General features: G+C 36.3%; 1 protein-coding gene and 1 non-coding gene across 8 annotated transcripts in view; both read left to right on the forward strand.

Annotated features, from left to right (window-relative positions):
- Positions 1–18,319, forward strand: part of LOC150100053 (MAGUK scaffold protein DLG1-like) — a 741,341-nt gene that overhangs the window by 111,374 nt on the left and 611,648 nt on the right. For all 7 annotated transcript variants that reach the window (XR_016549250.1, XM_090402768.1, XM_090402765.1 and 4 more), the window contains one exon: positions 12,615–12,751. Coding sequence is in view for 6 of the 7 variants with exons in the window: in XM_090402768.1 (XP_090258894.1) it covers positions 12,615–12,751 (137 nt within the window). In the remaining variant the exon portion in view is untranslated. The remainder of the gene's footprint in view (positions 1–12,614; positions 12,752–18,319) is intronic.
- On the forward strand, positions 5,384–5,668 carry LOC150100054 (signal recognition particle RNA). Its single transcript, XR_016549309.1, has one exon.

The raw sequence follows: 18,319 nt of genomic DNA on the forward strand, positions 1-18,319 counted from the left end.
CCAGGATGTTCAAGGTTGATTCTAGGTTGGCAAAGGAGACAGATTGATGTTGATGTAGGATTGCTAGGTCATCGGTGTACATACAGGGTGGTTCAAAATTCCACGTCCAAACTTTGAGAGGAGGTAGAAAACATGAAAATCAACCATATTCACATATGAAAGCATGACTGGAAATCCATCCCGAAAGTAATAGGTGGCGCTGTTTGCTAGTGCTCCAGGTGACCAATTGGGGCTTCCTCATTCAAGCTTTCGACGTTGTACGAAGAACGTGTCATTTTGCGAACGCTGAGATGGCAGACATGCACCTCGTTTACAGGTTAGCCGACAGTAATGAACGAGCTGCTGTACGAATGTATCATGAAAGGTACCCAAACAGACATGTACCGCATCACCAAATGTTTGCGCATTTGCATCAGAATTTGTGTGACTATGGATCATTCAGGGATCGCAGGCATGATAGTGGGTGATCACGATCGACTTGAAATCCCACCATGGAAGAGGAGTTGTTGCATGCGATGGACAATAATCCAAAGACAAGCACATGTGCCATTGCCTCTGCTATAGGAGTATCTCAATCCAGTGTATTGCGCATTTTGCACTCTTGAGTCCTTGCATCCATTTCATCTGCAACAGGTCCAGTTACCGATGGCCAAAGATTATTCTTGACATGTGGAATTCGTGCAGTGGTTTCTGCAGGAAAGTGCCATAGACCCAGATTTTTCAACTTGTCTTTTGTTCACGAATGAAGCTTCATTTATCCACAAAGGGGTCTTCAATAACTACAATGCTCATGTGGGGGCCAATGAGAACCACACGCTGTGCGATCACATGCTGCACAACAATGCTTTGCCATTAATGTATGGGCAGGTATCATCGCTGACTGTTTAGTCGGCCCATACCTGTATCGGCAGATGTGGTTCCAACACGATGGGGGCTCCAGCTCATTTTGGCATTTCTGTGCTTCAGTATTTGGATAGGTCCTTTGGGCTCGATGGATTAGGCGTGGTGCATGGCCCCCACGCTCACCTGATTTATCAAGCATTGATTTCTTTCTGTGTGTGGGGGGGGAGTGACCCTTAAAGCCATAGTGTACGAAATGCCTGTTGCCTCTGACATGGACCTCGTGGCAAGAATCTCCATCGCCACTGCTAATATCTAGGAAACTCCAGGTATTTTCAAAAATGTGCAGCAATGCATTGTTGGTGTCAGGCATGCATCACTGCTAATGGTCATAACTTTGAGCACCTGATGTGAAATCATATTATGTATTCGACAACTATTGAACTGTTCAGTTACGTCTAATAAAGTTTTTAACACTACTTACTGCCTTGTGTTATTTCTGTATCTTTGTGTCCCTGTTAGTACTTCCGATGGTGTTTTTAGTCATGCTTTCCTATGTGAATATGGTTGATTTTGATGTTCTCTACCTTTCCTCAAAGTTTTTATGTAGAATTTTGAAGCACCCTGTATACTTGCTTGAGCTGGTATGTGGTAAGTCATACATGTAGATGTTAAAGAGTAGAAGGGCTAAGACAGAGCCCTGTGGGATACTCTTGTGAAGGAATCTGGGCTTACTCTTTTTTTGCACCAATAAGGACCTGGATCTTTCTGTTGGAGAGAATGGATTCAAAAAGCTGGAAAGTTTTTTTAGCACCTTATAATATTTCCTAACTTTAGAGGGAGGCCCATGATCCAGACTGTGTTATAAGGTGATGTTAGGTCAATGAAAGTGGCTCAGGATTTAAGTTTCTTCTGGAAGCCTGCTTCAATCTGTGATGTCAGGGCCAGGACCTGGTCACAGCAACTTCTTCCCCGGCCTGAAGCCAGCTTGTTCAGTCAGGAATGCTCTTTCGACAAGTGGTGAAATTCTTTTAATGAGAATTTTTTCAAACAGCTTAAAGGTGGAGCGAAGCAAGGAGATAGGCCATAGATTTTTGACATCATTTGGATCTTTCCCTGGTTTGGGCATGGCAATTATTTTGGCTTCCCACCACAGATTTGGTAGTTTTCCAGTCATTATAATTTTTGAGAAAAGGGCAGCTAGCCATATTTGAGCTCGTTGGCTGAGATGTTTTAGAAACTCAGGGAGTATACCATCCACTCCTGCAGCCTTGCCATTCTTGGTTAGTTTTAAGGCTTACTGTACCTCTTCCCAAGATACTGGGTGTACAAGTTCAGGAAGCTTGGGACCGGTCTTCAGGATTTGTCTGATGGAAGATTGCACAGTAATTTTCCTGATAGAGCTGGGACATATCTTGGAGGTTTTCAATCAGTGATTAGCCATTTAATCAGGAGTTATCTCTGTTGTTTTGTGTGATGTTGGTTCTGCTCCAACTAATTTTCTCAGAAGTGACCAGCTTTTCTGGCTAGATGTGATGAAATCAAGTTCATGGATAGTTTTTATCCAGCATTGCTATGGGCACCTTAGCAACAGTTGGGTCTTCAGTCTCTTCATATTTGGCTAAAAGTTCCTCAGTTTCCCTACTCCAGCATGGGATGTGTTGTTTTCTGTAGCCTCTAGAAATAGGCTTTGGCTGCAGTTTTGATTAGTTTAACAAATCTGGGATAGCAGTTAGGGGTGGGTGGAATTGCTATAATGGTTCTCTCGATTTGTTTCTCAAATGCATTCCAGTTGGATCTGCGAAGATTCCAACTAGCGATTGGTGTTCCTCTGATGACTGGGATTGATGTGCCTATCTCTATTAGAGTAGGGCAATGCTGACTATTAGGGAATCTGTTGAGGATGGTTCTGGTTGTTGGCAGAGGATGGTCTTCGGAGTCTTTAGAGACTATGCACAGATCTGGGGTGTAGGTTCTGTTCCATCTGGCTGAGTGGAGAGTGCCTTCCTGCTTGTCATCGTAAACCAAATACATGTTATATGTATCCATCCTGTTAACAAGATTATTGCCATCCCTGGTTGTTAGAGGAATAGCTCCACATGTGTGATGAGAGTTGAAGTCACCAACGTAGATGGCAGAGTGAGGTGGTGGCCGGTCCATCTGATCATATTCAATATGAATATGATCAGATGGACAAGTTTTCATATTGAAGCCCTTACCTGTTTTTCTTGCTAGCAGAAAATATATAGAATTTTTTTTAAAATAAATTAATTTGTTTTATACAGTTCTTTTTGCTGTTTGAATATCAAGGGTATCTAAAGTACTTTATTTTCATTAGGAAACAAATCATCACATAACAATTTACAATTTTTTGCCTTATGGATAAAGAATTAACTTTTCAATGATGCACACTTCATAATTTTAATTAAACTTCTGATTAAGAAATACTATATATTATACTGTATTTCTTGAATTAGCAGTTTTTATGGGTGTCTCTCTCTCTCATATGATTCAGTCCAGAGTCTGCCTTTTGCATACTAGACATGTGACTAAGCAATTTGTGCACATTAGCTGTTCATCGTTTGTGCTGTCTCTTTTTTGTGTTCTATGTATGTTTCCTCTACTCCTTTGCATTCTGTTGTCAGCGCACAATTTCTTGCTGTTTCATTACTTATCTCAGTTACAGTTTTCTTCCCAGATTTATCTCTCTTCAGTAGAAGAACATGTTTGTCTTGTCTATGATATTGGATCTTTATTAAATGTTGCCAGCAAGGTTAATATACCCACTCTCCAAACAGGCTATGGGTTTGAATCTCACCATGGGCATAGATGATTTGTGAATGTCTTTAGGTGGGAGATGAATTTTTGTCGCCTGATGTACGACTACTGCTCTGCTTACCTGAAATTAAAGTAGCTTGAAAAGTTATAGATTTTGTCTTTGGAGCAGATTTCTAGATTAAGTTAAAATAATAAAATTAAATTAAAAAAAAAAAGAAACTTAGCCTACCCATGGTACTAATGTATTATTGGTTTGCAATCTTTTGTGTATGGGAGGGAAAAAAAGCCATCAGTATCAAATAGCATCATTCATTGTAAAATTGTAGCAATCAAAATTTTATAGGCTGTTGCATGCTGGTTTACTGTGACTACTCATCCTTTATTTTTTTTGTTATAACTAACAAACAGTTTACTTTACTATCAAGTAGAAAGGCTTATGTATTGGCAGTTCATGTTGAGTTTTTATTATGATTTAATTCACAACATAAGACACTAAGAAGAAAATAAATAATATTATTTACTTAATTACTGATATTTTGCTTGTTTTTTACTTGTGCATTTTCAGAGCACAAACAATTTGTCACAGTACACAAATAACAATTAGTTGTTGGAACTGTTTAAAACTGTAACAGACAACACAAAGAACTAAAGTCCTAATTGGCACCAGCTATTGTTGGATACAGCGAGAGAGAGAGAGAGCTTAACAAGTATTAATTCAATTTTAAAATGACTGTCTCCCAGATTGTTGATAAATTGATACAGCCACATTTGTTGAGGTTTGGGGAATGCTCTGAAGCTGCTGCTGATTTCAAAAATAGTCTGACTTCTAATGACTTTTGCATAGCATTTTTCTTTTCTTCCATCTAATCCTATGTGAAGGGATGTCAAAGGCATAGTCTGATAGTCCCAACTTGCTGTAACAATGGCACCACATGTATTATGTTCTTCAAGGTGGATGTCAATAGTAAGCCAAGTCACAAGTACAGGGCATTTCATATCCTACCAGATATGAAAAATACATATAGAAAGACTTAGGTGTCATTGATTATTCATAATGTCTCATGGTATAAACAACACTAAGAGAGGAAGAACACGTTTATTAAACTCCCTAATATTTCACTGGTTTTCTGCCTAGCATCAGAGCAAAATTATAACTGGACCAGGCACACAGCACTGAACTAAGTAATTGTGGAAGACAGTTAAAATTGTAACTGAAAACAGAACTAATATCCTTGCATGGTCCCCTCTATGGGTTGAATAACCATAAAATAACCATCCCCCAAGAAGTCATGCTATTAGTGCCTCATAGCTGATGTTCATTCTAAAAATAGTCTCTGAGATCTATGTAATATAAATATTTTCCTCCCATCTGATCCTATTTGAAAGAGTATCCAGAGTATGGTTTGCCAATCCTGACTTGCCATACAGATGATTGTGGATGTAATTTGTGTTCTCAATGTAAATGTTAACTGATCTACCAGTTTATTCAAAGTAGGCTGTCTGCTGCAGGCATGAGGAACTTTATATGCTCCAGCATGTTCTGAATTGATCTTTAGGAGAATGTATAAAGGTAGCTAGCTGAATGAAATGTTTGCAGGCATAATGGAGATCATATTTGCAGAGAATTTTGGCTGTTTTTTCTGATGTACCCCTTAACATATGAAATGGGAATGATTTTGCTATGATCCTGTGTATTGGTTACAGGAAGGATGAGGAGGTTGCATGTAATATTTCATCTATTTTATATAGGCTATAGCCATTGAGCCGAGAGATGTGACAATCTCCTGTAATTCAGCTTCTTGAAGTATTGAACTGGCAGATGGTTTGAGGACTGGAGTACTTTTGCAACAATTCCGTGTCAGTTGGATGTCTGCACTAAGCATGGCATCAATATGGTTACTTTGAGGGAACTTGGAGTTACCAGGTTGTCTAATGAGAAGAAAACTAGCCTAGGACAGAAATGCAGCAGGCAAAAATGCTAATCTGAACTCCTGGATTGCAGTAGATTAATGTTACATGTGGCTCATTCTACCACATATAGAGATTCTCTTTTTGAATAAATTATTATTACATAACACCTCCAGGGAGTCCAAAGACTCATCGAGGGAGGGTACCTACTCTACAACTCTCCTCCTCCACCAATGGCATCTACTGCCCACCACCACACTAGTATTTTCACAAACAATCGCAAACATCCATGCCTATGCGGGATTTGATCCCACAGTGTTTTGGCTGGAGAGCAGATATGCTAACCACTTGGCCAACCAGACCGGCATATCCAGGGTACATTGAAAAAAAAGTAGCACCTGTACACAGCTTTTAGTCCCCCCCCCCCCCCCAGAAACTTGCTGCTCTTATCCATTCTACCAAAGTAAATCAATGAACTTGAATTGCTCTCATAGTATTAGCATTCAATCAATAAAAGTTACTGTAGAAGCATTGTTGCAAAAATGTGAATTTGTGTATTACTAAACTTCATGATTGATGAACTAGCAAATCAAAATGCCTTTTTAAGCAGTGAACTTAGATGCACTGATAGCTCATATAAAGAAATGACAAACATATTATTATTCGTGACACCTCCAAGGAGTCTGAAGAATCATCGTAGGAGGACACCTACTATACAACCGTCTCCATCACTATACTGAACTTCTACTACCAGTCATCTTCATCAACATCATCTACTGCCCACCACCACAACTAATATTTTTTGTTTGTAAATTGCATGTGTTCTGAAGGGCCGATTTGTCTGTATGCAGGATGAAAAAGTTTCTGGGAGAAAAAACCCTGCTACCTCCGTATGAGATCGGTTAACTCACCTTCGATTGAAAAAGTCCACATAAAGATTCCTCCCATCACGATGAGAATCGAATTTAGGCCTATTCCAATCGAAGGGTGCAATGTACCGTCGTTCTTCCAATTGTGCTATGGAGGCTCTAATTTTTAATAAAACTATCAAATGTACATTAACGAAGATAATCATGGAGTTAGTTGAACATATATATAATAAAATAAATAAATAAAATTCAGCGAAAGTTAGTGATTCCAAGTCTGAGGATGCTGTAACTTTAAATTCAACTCCATCATCAGCTGCTTTAGCAGTGAAGGAAAAATTTCAGAAAAAAAAATGTCTGGAGGTTATGTTTGTTTGTACAAATTATGTTTGTACACAAATGCCAGGAGCATTAGAAAAAAGTGGTTGAGTTTGTTGCTGTGGTGAATACGTTGTGGCTAAAACCATAGCCATTCGTGGAACCTAACTCTCGGAATTGGGTGCAGTAACTAGAATCAAGTATAAAGTGTATAGCATATTTAGGAAGAACAAGAGAGGAAGGAGAGGGAGGCACTACAATTGATAACAGTTGACTTGTGTCCAATTAGAGTAGAAATGCATGAAAGAAATAATGGTAATAATGACTCATGTAGTAGTGTGTTTGAGGCTGTCAAGTTGAGACCAACAGGATGAAATATATGATGGGATATTGCTATAGGCCTGGTGTAAATCTAATAGACAAGCTTATAGGTATTATAATTTTATACTTTAGATGAATTCAGCTAGATACTCATTGCTGCAGAAAACTTTTTTTTTTTTTATTTAGTTGGTTTGGTGTTGTAATGCTGTTAAATTAGGTTACGAATACAGGCCTGGTGGCTCAGCTGCTGCTGCTGATGAAATGCATTGCCCTTAATGGATGCTAAGCGAGTAATCATCGAGTGACTTGAATTATTCAAATCATTGATTGGATAGAGAAGAAAGATCATGATAAGAATAAAAGAATTTATTGAGATGCTGTGAGAGAAGATGCGCTTTGGACAATGATGTTGTATCTTGAATCTGCACACAGCAAGATGAATCTGCATCTTGCTGTGTGCAGATTCAAGAGAAGAAGCGGGAACTAAACTGGAAAGATGGAGAAAAGTACTGGAAGAGAGTGGTATGAGACTGAGCAGAAGTAAGACAGAGTATATGTGTTGCACAGTGGGCGGCGGCCAGGAGACAGATCTGGAGCTGGTAAGAAATGACATCAGGCAGGTGAAGGACTTTAGATATTTAGGTTCAACAGTAGAAGAAGATGGAGGAGCTGAGAAGGAAGTGGGATGCAGGATACAAGCAGGTTGCAGGAACTGGAGGGAGATGGCTGGAGTGTTACGTGATAAGAGGGTGCCGATCAATCTGAAAGGCAAAATCTATAGGACGTAGTGAGGCCAGCTATGACGTATGCTATAGAAACTGTGGCCCTGAGGAAAAATAACATCAGCAGGATGGAAGTAGCAGAGATGAGAATGCTTAGGTGGATGTGCGGTGTGACCAGAAAGGATCATCTGAGAAATGACTATGTAATGGGAACAGTGAAAGTTACGAACTTAGGAGCGAAGATACAGGAGGCAAGATTGAGATGGTTTGGTCATGTGATGAGGAGGGAGAATGAATATGTGGGAAGAAGGGTCATGCAGATGGATTTGCAAGGAAGGAGGAAGCGTGGGCGGCCAAAGAAGAGATGGAGGGAGCTGGTAGAAGAGGACTTGAGGATGAAGAACTTGGATGTAGTGACAGCCCAAAACAGGAGGATGTGAAAGATGTGGGAGAAGCTGCAGAAGAAGAATGAGATGCTGTGAGACAACTTTCTCAAGCAGTATGTGAAAGGAGCAACTTGAGGTCTTATTAGATTTGATGATACTGTCAAAGGGGGGGATCTCAGTTAAGGATGTGACTGTTTTGCTACTTGAAGTGATTGTGTCATACTGATCTGAACTTTCTAATTAGGGCAGGTTATATGATGAACTACAAAGCTGTAAGTCATGACAATTTCAGAAGAATTCTTTGATTCCCATGGTATTGGGAATACTGAACAGGATTGATATCAGTAGCACATGGGAATCTTTGAAAAGATTCTTAAATATTACAAAATAAGAGCAAATTGCTCAGACTCACTATCTGAATGTGCCCCTAGAGTAATGGACAGCTAGGGTGGGAAGAAGAGGATAATGTTGAAGGCATATCATGAGAATAAGGTGAGAGGAGTAATGAAATATATAAAGCGCAGGCCAGAAAATTAAAGTATTATAAGAAAGCAAAATTAGAGTTTGAACAGAACTTGTACAATAGATTAGATATCTGTTAGATGCTGATATCCATTGCACAAATGTGATGCAAAGACTGGTGTGTCTAACTATCGACCTGTCTGTATCTCGAGTGATTGCAGAGTTTTTAGAAAAGTTGTTAAGAATCGCATACGAAAATGGATTGAAGAACAAGATATATTTTGCAAGGAATGGCATGGGTTTAGTAAAGGAAGGTCATGTCTGAGTAATTTGCTCTTATTTTGTAATAATGCTGAGGTGGATAAAGAGAATGGATACACTATTCTTTATAAGAGAGTTGGTAAGAGCTTCAGCTGATTCCAGGAAAAGCTTCTCGAAATTGAAACTCTAAGAACTCAAAAATTCAAGTTCAAAAGTCTTTTCCTGGCATCAGCTGCAGCTCTTACCAACTATCCCAACATAAATATGGTTTTATCAGACTCCCCCCCCCCCCATATGGGGAAAACCCTAATCTGCTGACAGTCAGCCCAAAGACTAAGAACTCCCAACTGATGGCATAACTGTAGAACTTGACGTCTCCTGTATCTCTCTGGTTTCTTCATCTTTGTTACTGAAGTGTGCCTGTGCACGTGTCTAATACAAAAGTATTTTACCCTAATGATGCTAATTTGACTTTGGCAAAATATAAGATAATAAGTAAATAAGATTATTTATTAACAAATATGTTGGTAATTTCCTTAAAAAATATGTTAAACACTCTTTTAATAATTAATAAAAACACTCATATAATGTTAATTTTTTTTTTTTTTAAAAAAACAACTTATGAGCAGCACAAACAAATAAGACTTGTTGCGAACAGTCAACTGCATGCTATATACAATACTTGAAATGCTAGGTTTAGTTTAGTTTAGATATTTAGCTTACTAAATATAAACTAAATGAAACACAATTTATAAAGCACTATCAGTATTTTTTTTTTAACAAAAAATAAGCTAATCTTTTTGGAGCACTCTTAGTAACAACTTCCGCAATGTGCCACCCCACTCCTCCTAACAGCAACAAGGACTCTTTCTCAGGGCGCAGAAAGGTTTTGTATTAATCAAGTTTAGGAGACAACTTCAAGTTATAACATGGAACGGTAAGGAAATAAATGCTGCATGGCATTTATTTCCTTACCATGTTGAAGGACATGGTAAGGAAATAAATGTACACTTGAGGAATAATTACAAATAAATACATAACAGCATCAATGTATGAATGTATCCCAAAGGCCAAAAGGCTGAATGAGGTAGGTGTAAAATGGATGAATGTGGAGTTTAAGCATGAAATCTGTAAAAAGAAAGTACTTTGGAGGAAGTACAAAATGAATAATGATAATCAGTCACATGAAGAATATAAAGAACAAGCCAGAAGAGTGACTCAGTTAGTAAGGAAAACAAAAGTAGAGTATGAGCAGAAATTGGCAAATCAGGCTAAGAAAAACTCTAGAGAGTTTTTTAGATATGTGGCAAGTAGAAGGACGAATGATCATGGAAAGATGAAATTGAAGGATGAAAGTGGTAGAATAGTAACTGCTGCAGAAGACATTGTTGAGGTATTCAGTGATCAATTTATAAATGTGTTCATCCTGATCAGGGTGGAATTATGAGAAACTTAAGTGTAGAGGACATAGGAGAGGATAGCTTAATTGTGAGTGAGCAGGAGATATTTGAGGAAATAAATAACTTTGATGTTAATAAGGCGATAGGATTTGATGACATATCACCATGCATCTTAAGGGAATGTTCCAGGGAACTGGCAGTAGCATTGGCATGCCTGTTTAATAAGAGTTTTGCAACAGTACAGGTTCCAAGGGAGTGGAAGGAAGGTAAAATTGTTCCACTGCATAAAGGCAGTGATAAGGCTGTAGCTTCAAATTATAGGCTGGTCTGTATATCTGGAGTTGTGGTGAAGGTCCTGGAGAGATTAGTGAGAAGTAGGATATAGAAATGGGTTCATAACAGCAGTATTCTCTGTGGTTATCAGCATGGGTTTGTTAAGGGGAAGTCATGTTTCACTAACTTATGTATTATAACAAAGTGACAAATACCTTAGACAGAGGAGATGCATATACAGTTGTGTACTTGGATTTTGCAAAGGCTTTTGATAGACTGCCACATGAAAAGCTCTTAAATAAATTGAAACAGATGGGATTGGATAACAGACTTTTGTGTTGGATCAGTGACTGGCTGTCAGATAGGTATCGGAAAGTTGTATATGGGGGTGCAGGATCTCCAAAGAGAAAGGTCACCAGTGGTGTGCTGCAGGGGTCAGTTTTGGGGCCATTGTTGTTCAATTTGTATGTTAATGGGTCGGGTTTAACTAGTGATATCCAGCTGTTTGCGGATGATGCAAAACTGGGGAGAGCAACACAGTCAGACTGATGTTAATGCCTTATAAGAGGACTTGAATAGATTGCATGAATGGGCAGGTAAGTGGAACTATAAGTTCAATATTGCCAAGTGTAAGGTTTTGAGATTAAGCAACGATTGGATGCAAAGTATACACTTGGTGGGGAAACTTTAACAGAAGTAGAGGAGATGAGAGATCTAGGAGTGATGGTGGACAAGGACCTGAAATTCAGGGGCCACATTGCACAAGTTGTGAAGACATCACATTGAATAATGGCAATGATGCAGAGAACCTTGACATGCAGAAATAGAGAGGTTATCATTCCATTGTATAAGGCCTTGATCAGGTCTCATATGGATTATTGTGCACAGATTTGGTCGCCAGGTTTTCCTGGTGACGAGGATATGTTGGAAAGGGTACAGAGAAGATTCACAAAGGTAGTCACTGGTCTTTGGAATGTGGAGTACGAGGACAGATTGAGAGAATGTAAGTTGCAGAGCCTCGTGAATAGGAGGGAAGAGTGGGGGGAGAATATGATTGAGACATATAAGCTGGTCAGGGTAGACATGGAAGAGATTTTTTCATAGAATGGTAGAGGGGAGTAGAACAAGAGGCTATTGCTGGAAACAGTATAAGGAAGGTGTGCAAAGGAGTGAGAAGCAGGGTTTTTGCATGGAGGGTGGTTGGTGAGCGGAATGCATTGCCCGAGTGTGTTGTGGATGCGGACACATTGAGTCAGTTTAAAACTTGGTTGGATGAGCAGTGTATGCAATAGTGAGTACCTCCACTATGAGTCTCTAACTCCATGGAGGTCAAATGTTGATAATAATAATAATAATAATCTACTATTCAAATTAAGTGGATATTGAATCCAACATTATTTCAAAGCAGAATAAAGAAACTACAAGAGTTTCGTGCCGAATATAGCAACTATAAAAGTTTCGGTGGATCCAAGAATAAGCAAACCTTTAATGACATGGGCAACTCGTAGTAAAGGTAGAGTAAGCTCTGATCACTACTCTTAGTATTTCCCATAATGTAAAAAACATCTCCTAGCGGACATGTATGATGTTATATATTATGGGGGGGGGTCACTACCTAGACCAGTTTCGACCTTTGTTGAAGTCTCAACAGTGACCCAAAATGTAAATACCCAGGTTGTAGTGATGCAGAGGTTATACTTTACCATACGAATTGCCAAGAGGTATCATATCACAAAACGCACCAAGAATTACTGAAATAGAGAGCCAAAAGGCTTCACTTTGGCGATGCAAAATTATATGAATAATTTTGCTTCACCGAAGTGAAGCCTTTTGGCTCTCTATTTCAATAATAATCTACATTCTTCACGAATGTTACATATTTTGAAAATTACATTTAATAGTTTGTAGTTTAAAACAATCTATATTTTAGTTATGTTCTTTTATAGGTTGGGAGTGAAGAAAAGAGAAGTTTGTGTGGTTTCACAACAAAGAAATCTTTTTTGTTAATTTATTTTTAAACTAATATATGAATCTCAGTTATTTATTTTTAGTTGAATTAAATTTTTTTTTATTTCTTAGATATTCAGGAATTTTATGAGATAACTTTACTAGATGATACCAAAAGTGTTCAACAGAAGACAGCTGAAACATTACAAATTGCTTGTAAATGGGAGAACAGTCCTCCCTTGGCAGGACTAACGCATTTAAATAATGAGGTAATTTCTTGGTTGATATATTCTAGATTTTATATTTAAAAGAAGATATGGGTTTTGAATAAGATAAAGTAACTTACGTTGAAACTTCACTGTAATATATTAATAATACTAAAAATATAAGAAAAAATAACTCTTCAAATGAAGAGTCATGCTTACCCCTCAATTAGGTGCAACAGCAAAAATTACAAATTCTGTAGCATATGAAATGATGAGAACTATGAATCACAGGTAACCCCTGTGTAACACAGTCGTTAGGTTCCTAAAAAATGCTGTTATGCGAATTCGTATTATACGAAACAAAGAACAGGTACAAAATAGGGTTAGGTTCCAAAAGTTAAAAAATTTATGCTATTTTCTTTTTATAACTAAGATAAATGTATATTTATTAAAACAATAATTGATCAAAAGTATTACATATTAATATTATTACATAATGTTTACTTAATGTTACATAATTACGTAATGTTTTCTTCTTCATCACTACTAAGCACCATTAAATGAGGACGTTTTCTTTCTGCCAAAATATCCTCATCTTCTGAGCTTTCTTCAGCAGCATCTTGAGTTTTATTATTATGTGACACCTCCAGGGAGTCCATAGACTCGTCAAGGAATAGTTCTATGCTCTACTTTTTGCAAAAAACTGTTATTTTCAATTGTTTGCTTTTAGCTGAGAGATCTTTATAAATTTCGTTGTATGGGGGCTAAATTTTGTGCTTCTTTCAGTGGAAGGATCTTCATTTAGAAAATATAACTCCAATTGTTTGGCTAAGTATAGGCCTTTCTTTATGCTTTTTAGAGTAAAATGTTTAACATCATTTCCATCTGTGCTATCACCCTCTGAATTAATTTGGTTTATCCCAAATGCCATTTCCACCAAATTTGCTTCATCAGTCTCTTCTTCCACCAGTAATTCTTGAATATCTTCGACATTCATATCATCAAAACCTTCCCCTCCTAGAGACTTAGCAAGTTCTATTATTGCATCCATTCTGTTTTCTGCTGGCTCGATTAGATTTTCGCTTTGAACTGACTCTGGCCATATATTTTTCCAACAGGCATTTTATTTCTTTGAAGGATGAAGTTATGAGATTAATACAGTCCAAAATTGTAAAAAAGTTTCCATGTTTCCATGACTTCGATAGATTTGTCATCGACTTTATTCAAAAACCATTGCAATGATTTCCTGATGTAATTCTATTAATTGCATCAGGAAATGGTTGATATATTACTTCAACCAGGATCTAACGGTTGAAGTAATGAACTTGTATTTGGTGGTAAGAAAATTGTTTTGACATTTGGGTGATTTAAATCTTTCGGATGGCTGGGTGCATTATTCAATATCAGTAGAGCTTTGAAATTTAGATTTTTCTGCTTTAAGTAGTTTTCCACACTTGGTACAAAACAATTTAGAAACCATTTTTTAAATAAATCGGTAGTTACCCAAGCTTTCTTATTTGCTGTCTAATATACTTGTAAAGCACTCTTATTTAGGTTTTTCATTGCACGAGGATTGAGGGATTTATAAATTAGCATGGGTTTTACCATGTGATTGCCTAAAGCGTTACTGCACATAAGTAATGTTACACGGTCTTTTGCTACTTCAAAACCTGATGCAACTTTTTCATTTTTTTAAATAAATGTTTTCTTGGGCATTTTTTTCCACCAATCGCTCATCTTGTCGGTGTTACAAACCTGATCTGTTGGATATCCACCCTGTTCAATATTTTTTTTGCAATTCCTTTGGATAAGTTTTGGCAGTTTCATTATCAACTGATGCACTTTCCCCTTATTTTTATGTTTTGTAATGAAAAGTGTTTTCTAAAACGCTGAACCAACCTTTGCTAGCAACAAAGCCGGGATTAATAGCAGATTCTCCATTTTCTTTTAAGTAGTTGTAAATTTTTAAAGCTTTATATTTAATAATATTGGTGTCCAGTGGGATCCGTTTTTTGAGCAGTCCTCAATCTAAATACTAAACGCTTTTCCATTTTTTCAAGTGTTGGTGCTCTGGGATGAGCTGTCATGTTTGTGGAGATAGAACAACCTGCAGCAACGGAAACTCTAATTTTCTGTTCATTTTTCTGTATGGTCCGGATTGTTGCTTCATTTAAATCTAAGGTTTTTGCAACATATGATACTTTTCCCCCCTTTTTAAGATGATCCAAAATCTGTATTTTTAATTCTAGTGAGATGAAATGTCTTTTGAGAGGTACTTTTTTACGCTTCTGGCCGACATTGTTCAGGACTACAAATTAATTCAGAAAAAAAAATATTTAACACTTCTTTAAAAAAAAAGGTACAATAATAATGCAAGACTTTCACTGTTTTCTTCTTTGTACTATTCTTTGTATGTATTATTGAATAGTACAAAGAAGAAAACAGTGAAAGTCTTAAAATATGTTTAATACTCCATTAACAAAATGAATTTAAAATTCTATACGCAAATCTGACATGACATACACGCTTGAATGAAAAATATTGAATGAGATGGTGCTTGCTCTTAAAAGTTCTCATCACATCCTGTGTTGTATGGGGATTTCCCCAATTCTCGAACCATGTTAGAGCAAGAAAGTGTTGTAAAAATGCCATGTTGTACAGGGATTTCCTCAATTCTCGAATGTGTTGTAGGAATGCTGTGTTATACGGGGATTGTCTCAAATTCTCGAACCATGTTAGAGCGAAACCGTGTTGCAGGAATGCCGTGTTATATGGGGGGTTACCTGTATTCTCTCATTTTTTAAACTAAAAAAAAAAAAATTAAAATAAAAAAAACTGTTGAAGGAAAAGGATGTAAAATTTTGCATGCTTTGCATCCGGTTATGTTGATAGTTGTGTACAGCAGTTAGTTTCTAAGAAGCTGATTTTATTTTATTTTATTTTATTGTTTTTTTGCATTAAGGATTTGCTTAACTAAAACTATAAAATGATAGTATTTTGTATGATTCTTAGACATGGAAAACTTCTCAAAAGGTTCTTTTAGTTTAATATAGGTTTTAATACAGATAAGTCCTCATCCATGCTTATTGATTGCTTTCGAAATGCTTCTTTTTTTTTTCATTGGAAGTAGAGAATAAAGAAACATTTTACATGATTTCGGGGACATGTGACCATTGTTGCTAAAACTCAATGAGACAGAGAGGTGCAAGTCTCTGAGAGAAGAAAAATTGTGTGATTACAGAAAGTGTTGTGAACACATGTTTTGGCTGCTAAGATCAGTAATGTAACAATGACTATATGCTGATATTATTATTGTACTGCAATGCCCAATTGTCTGACACAAAAGTACTCTCTTAATTACAGAGAGAGAGAGAATTTCTTAGATTCTCCGTCATGCATCATGCTTCAGCCACTGTTAGCTTAAATTTTTTGATGTTTGTTTAGCCTGGGTTTTGAGATGTGGAAGATATTCTATCCTGTTATCTTTATATTTTTTCTTTAAAACTTAATGTACACAGAGTATGTGTAGTTGAATGGACTGGATTAACATGCTCATGCTCTTTTTTTTTTATCATTCTGTAAAATGCATACTTCTTAATTCTTCTGACTAAGTTTCATGTAATGAATATCTGTAGCAAAAACACACAACGGCATCTCACAATACTGTTTATTTTTTTATTTATTTTTTTTTTGTATGTTTCTGGTGTTCATCTCTCCAAAAAAAAAAAAAAAAAGAGAGAAAAGAAATGTTATTAGCTTGATATTTACCTTCGGGGGGGGGGGGGGTAAATCAGTCTACTAGAAAACAGACAATATTATATTTTATTGTTATATGCTATCTATCTGTCCATCTGTTGACACTATGGCACTAATTCTATTGGTTCTCTCTTATGGCGTCAACAATTAAAAAAAAATGCAAATACAGTAAGTATCTTAATAGTTGCTCTCCTCATATTAAGATTAAGAAGAGAAAAAGTTTTTTTACTATTTAAGGTTTATTAAAATGTTTCATAGTGCTTATAATAAATAACAAAAGTAGATTTTTATACTACACTTTTCTACATTGTTTTTGATGCTACCTCTCAAATGTTCCTATAATATATAACTGCATCTAACAAAGTGTAATACAGGTAACTCCTGACCCCTGATTTATGCAGATTCACTTTTATGCATTTTCTTTCCTCTCCCATTTTCTGTACATTGCTCTGCACAAAATCATTGCTGATTTGAGGATTTGATATACTTCTGATACTGTTCCTTTCTTTTAGTGTTGCACGGTGATCAGCATTCATTTTAGGAATTATGGACTTTACAACCGTGTTATAAATAACTCTTTTAATTTCCCGACGTTTTGATCTTCATATTAAGATCATCTGGAGTATATACAAATATACAAGACAAAGCTGAGTTGCATTACACACAGTAAGCTAAAGAAACAATGATTTGATCACCGGTTATTCTACTGGCATGACCTCTATTGAAAAAAAAAAAAAGAAGACATTAATTAATTATTTAGAAACTACATCAAAGCTAAATTCTATTTAAGATAACATGAAAAAAAATTCTTTCTTATGGATAGCCTTCTTTCAGTAACAATGATGTACTATTTTTAACATTACAATTGTTATTTTGATTTAGGATTCTGGATTATCTATAGTCCTGTTTATAGTTGACTCTTAGAGAGAAAGGTTCTGTGGGTAAAATATATGCCTTCCATATGCTTGGGATTTTTAGACCATCATTATTGTTCAGATTGGGGTGGTTGTTAAGATGTTAGATTCTTACCACGGAACCTTTCTCTAAGAGTCGGCTATAAACAGGACTGTAGATAATCCAGAATCCTAAATTGAAATAATAATTGTAATGTTAAAAATAGTACATCATTGTTACTGAAAGAAGACTATCTATAAGAAAGAATGTTTTTCTCATGTTTTAATTAATTTGTAATTTTTATTATTTTTTTTTCCACTAGAGGTCATGCCATTTGAGTTAAAAGCTTGTTTGAAGTTGATAAAACAGCAGTAGAATTTTTTGTTTTTGCCTCATAAGATCTGCTAATCTGTTTAATGTGAAAATTGCACCTATTTTGCTTCTGCTATTTCTAAATCCTATTTGCTCTTCTTCCATCTGTTCTTCATAGGAATATTTAACTCTGAAGTTTAACTCTGTTTTGAAGAATTCTAATGAATATTTTATAACAATGGCTTGATAGGTGTATAGTTAGTGCAGGATCTGGCATCTCCTTTTTTGTGGATGGGTATGATCTGACTTGTTCTCCATTCTCTTGGTAAATTTCCTTTCTTTAGTATTTTGTTGAACAGTTCCCTTAGGTAATTTGTTATGTTTTCTCCCCCTTGTTCTAGAAGTTCTTTTTGAATGTTGTCTATACCTTTAAAATTCATTAAAATTAACTGAAAATTTTATCTTTTAAAGATGAGAATAAAATTTAACAAGTGAGTGAAAACATTACTCCCTTCTTCACAAAGAAAATCAGCCATTCTTAGAGTCAAACAATCTGAGATTTGGAAAGATTGTTAATAGTGCGGATTGAAGATTTAAATAAAAAAAAAATTATCAGCATGCAAATCATAACAAATTAGTCTCTCAGTCCATAAACATTAGAAAAAAATC

This window comes from Typopeltis vanoorti, chromosome 13 (assembly GCF_054136105.1).
Source record: "Typopeltis vanoorti isolate ZY-2024b chromosome 13, IOZ_Tvanoo_1.0, whole genome shotgun sequence".
Classification (NCBI taxonomy): domain Eukaryota; kingdom Metazoa; phylum Arthropoda; class Arachnida; order Uropygi; family Thelyphonidae; genus Typopeltis; species Typopeltis vanoorti.